This window comes from Macadamia integrifolia, chromosome 11 (assembly GCF_013358625.1).
Source record: "Macadamia integrifolia cultivar HAES 741 chromosome 11, SCU_Mint_v3, whole genome shotgun sequence".
Lineage (NCBI taxonomy): Eukaryota > Viridiplantae > Streptophyta > Magnoliopsida > Proteales > Proteaceae > Macadamia > Macadamia integrifolia.
The window spans coordinates 232,609-239,243 of record NC_056567.1 but is presented as its reverse complement, the minus strand read 5'-3'; the positions used below and the strand labels follow the sequence as shown (position 1 = coordinate 239,243).

Here is a 6,635-nt window from a genome sequence, read left to right as displayed (position 1 = left end):
TTGAGGACAAAAATAATTAAGTAGTAGGAAAGTTTATTAAGGAGCTACCGAAGGAAAGAAGAGGCGCTTGTTCTTAATCTCAAAATTAATACGAGTCCATAATATTAAAACCTCAAGCTCTTACAATTGTCCCTATCTGTTCAATGCCCTTGTGAGCAGTTACTATATATAGTGGAAAACAATATATATATATATATATATATGGGCCAAAAGCAGCAACTTAGTGATGCTAATTAAGGAAATTTGAGCCCATGAGGATGAGGAAGAGATGGACGATGAGGACGAGGATTGAGCAAATTGCAATTCTCTCTAATTTCTCCTTCATGAATCCCTGTGAGAACTTGGACATTTCCCAGGTTCACCATGGACACAGCAAACTGAGAGGTGAACATATAGGGTTGATTAGCCAATGTGGTAACAAGAGGTTGAGTCCTTGCATCAACGAACAGCTTTTGATCTGTGGCTAACAATCCCATCTTCTTCTCAAGATTTGTGTAGTACATGGCATCGAACTTTGTTGGGGTAGTAGCATCAAGGTCGACAAATTCTGATGCCCATCTGCATTTTCTTCTCAAGAAGTTGAGATACTTCCAGTCAATGGATGGATCAGGCTTTCCAGTTCCATTGAAGTTATAGAGCCTGTATTGTAGTGAACCACAGGTACTCCTTCCAATGGTGTGTGCCCCTGAAGAAGAAGAAGAAGAAGCAGCCCGCCATTAATTTCAGTCACAGTTAATACTATGCTTGACAAAATTAATGAGATATATGTTGGGGTTCCACGCGAAAAGTTATATCAGATGTAAAAAACCCGATAGCTTTTTATAATGAATTCTACCCATATCCTAACAAGAGGTATCAGAGCTATAGGACATGACAACTCCAGTGTGCCTCCGAGGATAGAGAAAATCCCTTGGGAAAGATCTCAGTTCTACCCAAGTCCCAACAATATATAGGATGATGATGGTGATGGATTTATATATATTTACCTGAGAGAACAACCAAATCAACTATATTCAAGCCACGAGCTTGGCAGAACTCGATGAGTTGAGTGACACTTTCATGCCCCATAGGAACTACATCGGCTTCCTTGGCAATGGAAACCAACCCATCCTTCCTGCCCATGGGAACCTCCCAGAAAGGACCACCAAGCTTGACAGTGGCATCCCTTGCTGCAGCTGTGAGAATATCCGCACAAGACACAGTCTTGGGGCATATCTTCTCAAGCTCTGCTTTGATGTCATCTATCAATGCAAAGCCTCTCAAAGTCTGGCTATTTGGTGCATGCCTCTCACTCCCTGTGTGGTTTAGCAGAATAGAAGCATCACATCCCTGCAAATCAATCACAAACAATGGTCATATATATATATATATATATATCAAAGATAGTGCATTAATGGATTATTAGTCTCAAATTCAAATCTGGGCTTAGTTAATTAATTACCCTAACGGCACAGTCGTGGAAGTGGAGCCTGAGAATGGCACCCCCAAGGGTGTAATCACTGTTAATCCATTGATTCACTTTTCTATAGATAATGGACTCTGCTTGGGGGCATCTCTTTTGGTAATAAGAGATAGCCAATGACTCTGACGCCGGTATGACCATGTGTCCCCGGACTGATGATAACACTGCCAAATGAGTGACAGAAACAAGAAAGAGATGAAGTGAAGAAAGAGAGGACTTCTTCATCTTCTTTCTTTTTTCTTCAGGATGAAAGCCTAAAAATTACAGAACAAGAGAGAACAGGGAATCCAAGTTTGAGCTTTAAGGTCCTCTTCTATGGTTGATTGTGTGTTTGTATATATGAAATGGTTTGAGGAATTAGAGAAGAGATACGTGGGACGCATATATGTATCAAAGTTGACATGCCCACCTGTAAGGTGGGGAATATTATTGATTCACCTCTTCTCTTTTTCTTTTCATTTTAAAAAATTAATATAGTAATGTGTTAGGACTTCTGAAGGCACGTCTTGCTTTATAATTGGATTTGGGGATAACATCTGGGGTTGATTGAGATTTATCCAATAATTTAAAAGGGCAAATGTTATGCAGCGTTGTTTATGCCAGCGTTTTTCTTAATCTCGTTCTACTTTCCCTATGAAATAAGAGGAAAGGGAAATATAGACACATAGAGCGTTGACATTGGAGAATTCATGCACCAAATATAGTATTTCACTGATATATTATTAAGGGAATATATTCTTAAGAAAAAAAAAAAAATTTGAGAGTAGTTTTCTTCGATGTGCATGAACGAAACAGTGGCGAATCTGCTAAGGTTATATATTATTATTCCTTCTATTTGTTGAAAATTCAAAATGCATTTATTATTCCCTTACACCATCTAAGGCCAATGATGATCATCAATTATGGATGAAGAAAAACACGATCCTTTGTAAACCATTTAAATGAATAGAAAGAAAAATGATACAAGGATGCAAGCATCTACCCCAAGGGTGTAGCGAGGTCAAGCTGGTCCAGTTTTGAAAACCCAAACTCAGCAGTACAAAATTGAACTGGGATAGCTCAGCCCAAACCCGAACTTACTGGAGTCAGCGTAGGTTGGGCATGGCCCTTATTTCTTTTTTCTTTTAACATTTTTATGTTATTTCACACAAGAAATTAATAGCACATAATCAGGCTCAACCTAAAGCCTCGGCCTCGGCCGACACGTCCCTATACCAAACCCACCCACCGCCCTCCTCTCTCCTTTTTTTGTTTTGGATAGAAAATAAAATTCATTAACTAAAATCAGCAAGAGAGAACCTCCTTCCGAGGAAAGACATATTTAAAAGGGAAGGGGGCCATTAATCTACCAAGATTTTGAAAGCCAAAAATTTAAAGCCCCTCTAGCAAGGAAATTAGCTTCTCTATTCATAGACATAGGGATGAAACCAAAATTAAGTGTGGAAAAGTCCAAAGAAAGAGCCAAAATATCATCAACTATAGCTAAAGTAGGCCAATTCAAAGATGAAACAATGTTGTTGAGGGAAAAAATAAGCGGTTGGCAATCTAAGAAGATGAGGAGATGCAGAAGCCCAAGACTACGGGCCAAAAGAAGAGCATCACGCACATTCTCTACCTCCATAACTAAAGCTGAAAATCCCAGCTGGCCTTACACTTAGTTCCAATGAAAGACTTTCCTTTATAAAAAATGATCGCCCCTCTTCCTCCTTTCTTTGTCTTTGAGTTCCAAGCCCCATCGGTAAAAGCAACAACAGAATCCATTGGCAGGTTTAAAAGCTGAAAATCTGAAAATACAAAATGAGAGAATGAAACATTAGATGGTTGACTAGATAGAGCTAACCGATTCATACCCAACCTGCTGTCCTCCACAGTATGATTGAAAGCTGATATAGTAAAGACTAAATTTGGCAGTTCAAAGTTAAATACAACCTTGTTTCTTGATTTCTATATTTGCCAAAGGAGAGACAACCATTGAATATGCCAGTCTTGTTGGTCCGGAACCTCTTTAAATCTGATAAGAAGATAATCAAACCAATCACTAAACTTAGCTCCTTGTAAAGTGGAGGTATCAAGTCTGAAAGGGAAAGCTTTCCACACAGAAGCTGCAAAGGGGCAACGAAAAAGAGCATGAACTATTGATTCATTATCTACAAGACTAATAGGACAAAGAGGGAGACAAGACATAAATCTACTATGCAGCAATTTATTAACAGCAATGGCATTAGAACAACACCTCCATAAAAATATTTTAATTTTTGGTGAAATTTTTAAATTCCACAATTGTTTCCAAAAACTAGAATTTGAGGATGAGGCATTAAGGACAGAAACATTTGTGCTAGCATTCTTCAAGTGAAAAGCAGCATAATAAGCTGATTTAACAATGAACTTACCATTCTTTGTGTACCCTGAAAACCAACCATCCGGAGAAGGGGAAATATGAAGAAGTACCTGCAAGATAGCTTGAGCATCATTAGATGAAAAGGAAGCCTTAATGAGTGGGATATTCCGTTGTCTTGATGGATTTATGATAAGATCCTCCACGAGATGAATGTGAGAGGAGGGGTAATTTCTCGTCAGTTTTCCTCCCAGCAACGAAGGGACCCAAGCATCATAAAAAATAGAGGTGGATTTGCCATCTCCCACACTTCTACGCAATCCATTCAATAGCAAAGACCTTCCTTTCATGAGGCTTCTCCAAGCCCAGGAGCAAGAATGACGATTGGGGGCATCCAAAAAAGAGGAGTTCGGAAAATACTTCCCTTTGAACACTTTTACCCACAACGCTTCCTCATTTGATAGTAGACGCCAACACTGGCGGGCAAGAAGGGCTAAATTAAAGCTTTGAAAATCTCTGAAGCAACCCCACCCAAAGATTGGCTCCTACAAAGTTTGTTTCAACTTACCCAAAGCCACCCTTACCGAACTTGTCTTTCCACCAGAAATGTCTTAATAATTTGTTCAATTTATTACAAACAGACTGGGGAAGCAAGAATAAGGACATGGGGTAAAGGGGAATGTTAGTAGCTATAGACTTTAAGAGGACTTTCTTTCCTGCCGCAGACAAGAGACTCTCTTTCCACCTTGCTAATTTAGATTGAACTCTCTCAATGACGTTATTAAAAAGGAATTTTTTGGATCTACCAAACTCCATAGGTAATCCTAAATATTTACCATGAATGGGCACCACATTGAACCCTAAGATGGAGGAAACTTCACCAGCAAGCACAGAAGGCACATTCGGGCTAAAGAGAACACTAGATTTACTAGTGTTAAGTTCATGTCCAAAAACTAGGGAAAAATTCTTGAGAAAATTGATAATGGTCCTGCCTTCCTCAAATCCCACTTTAAAGAATACTAAGCAATCATCAGCGAAAAGGAGGTGGGAGATAGTAGGCCAAATCTACTAGTTTTAATCCCAGAAATTTGATTGGAGAGCTCAGCCTGGAAAAGAGAATTAGACAAGGCTTCCTAACATAGGATAAACAGATATAGGCTTAGGGGGCGACCCTGTCTGAGACCTCACTTGGGGGAGACACTACCAATGATAGACCCATTGACTTTGATGTGAAAACTCACAGTGGTAACACATTGCATAACCCAATTCACCCAAGTAGCACCAAAACCTAATCTAAGAAGGGTATGCTCCAAGAAATGCCATTCAACCTTGTCATAGGCCTTAAAAAGGTCAAGTTTGAGTGTTATATAGCTTGTTTTACCCCTGGATGTATGCATTTGATGTAATATCTCGTGAGCAACATGCACGTTGTTTGAGATGGTTCTTGATGGGATAAAGCCACTTTGGGAGGGGCTGATAAGGGAGTGAAGAAGGGGTTTAAGCCTATTAACTAAACACTTAGCTATAATTTTATAAAAGACAGTACACAAGCTAATAGGCCTATATTAACTAATAAGCTCAGGACACTTCTGCTTAGGGATAAGGATGATGGCAGTATGATTAAAATCCTTAAGCATAAACTCATTACTGAAAAATCTGTAGCAGAGATGGCATCAGGCCCAACAATATGCCAATACGATTGGAAGAATCCCCCCGGCATCCCATTAAGACCAGGAGCTTTATAAGCTCCAATTTGAAATAGAGCAGTTTTTATCTCCTCGTCAGTAAAGGATTTGCATAACAAATCATTTTGGGAATGGATACATGGGCTGGCTTTGAGGTAGCCACCCAAACCTTTTTCAAGTCAGAATTAACTCCCTTAATGGACGATGGTTGCTTGATACTGAGATGATGTTGTCGAGCTTTTGTCTTGTGGAGTTACTTAGGAGAGTGCCATGTCAAAAACTTAGGAGAGTCTGGGACAGGAAGACCCCTGTTAGAGGAGATGCATAGTTTTTTTAGACCTTGAATGATGAGGCTTGGTGGGCTTTGGCCTCTTCTTTTGCTCCTTGGTGGGCTTAAATTGAGGTTATCATCGGCATGGAGCTCTTCAATCACCACTGTGGAAGGTGGTGTTGATGTACAGTCTTGAGAGGTAGCTGAGACCAAAACTATCTTAGAGACCGATGTTAAAGCAGAGGACTCCATATGAGTTAGAGTGTGTAAACCACCTTGAATAGGAAGTGAACATGAAACCATTGAAGGGCCCAGGTCCAAGCAAGGTATATTCTCTGGTTGTTCTAGATCATCTTCAATTGAATGGTTCAGGTGGCAGCCCTCTTCAACAATTTGGTCTTGTGAATCAATTAGTCTCTGTCCCTGTCCATTAGGAACTGTCAGGACCTGAAGAGTACTTGAGGAAAATGATGGGCCTGAAATGTCTGATTCCACTAAAACGTCCCTACTAGATGAGGAAGCACCATCTTGATTCTCTTTAAATTCCTTACTTGGGACTTGAATCAGGCCCATTTGGGTCCCTCTTGTTCTTAAAGCTTCAGAATATTCATCTTGGTGTGGATTGGTAATGGAAAGAGATTATGGATTGGAAGCAGGGTCCCTCCGCTCTCTTAGGAGACGGTTGAATCAGGTGCTCACCGGAGCTAGAAAGAGTGGGAATCTTGATTGATTGGATAAGAGTCGCTTCTGGAGATCTACTGGGGGATGGACATATGACTCGATGAGATTGCAGAGTTGTCGAGCATCTTGAAAGGGAACCGACATATTTGATTCATCAAACCCAACTCCAGGTGTCTGATCAATGATAAAAGCCTTTGCAAG

The 6,635-nt window shown here is 40.0% G+C and overlaps 1 protein-coding gene across 1 annotated transcript; it reads right to left on the bottom strand.

The window, feature by feature from the left end:
• Positions 1 to 233: 233 nt before the first annotated feature.
• Positions 234 to 6,326, bottom strand: LOC122093855 (peroxidase 7-like). The gene is made up of 6 exons (XM_042664400.1): positions 5,740 to 6,326; positions 3,853 to 3,910; positions 3,432 to 3,564; positions 1,442 to 1,626; positions 987 to 1,329; positions 234 to 685 (listed from the first exon to the last, which is right to left on the bottom strand). Exons 1-6 carry the CDS (start codon positions 6,324 to 6,326, stop codon positions 234 to 236), a joined length of 1,758 nt encoding a protein of 585 aa, XP_042520334.1.
• Between the last annotated feature and the right edge of the window lie 309 nt (positions 6,327 to 6,635).

Excerpts from the sequence above, each read along its gene's own strand:
- LOC122093855 (XM_042664400.1), bottom strand. The coding sequence starts at position 6,326 with ATGGGCCTGATTCAAGTCCCAAGTAAGGAATTTAAAGAGAATCAAGAT. Across the intron at positions 3,911-5,739 it reads TTGACATGGCACTCTCCTAA|GTACTTCTTCATATTTCCCC; the intron begins GTAACTCCACAA and ends GCTATCTTGCAG. Across the intron at positions 1,627-3,431 it reads CAAGACTGGCATATTCAATG|TGTTATCATCAGTCCGGGGA; the intron begins GTTGTCTCTCCT and ends CTCATTTGGCAG.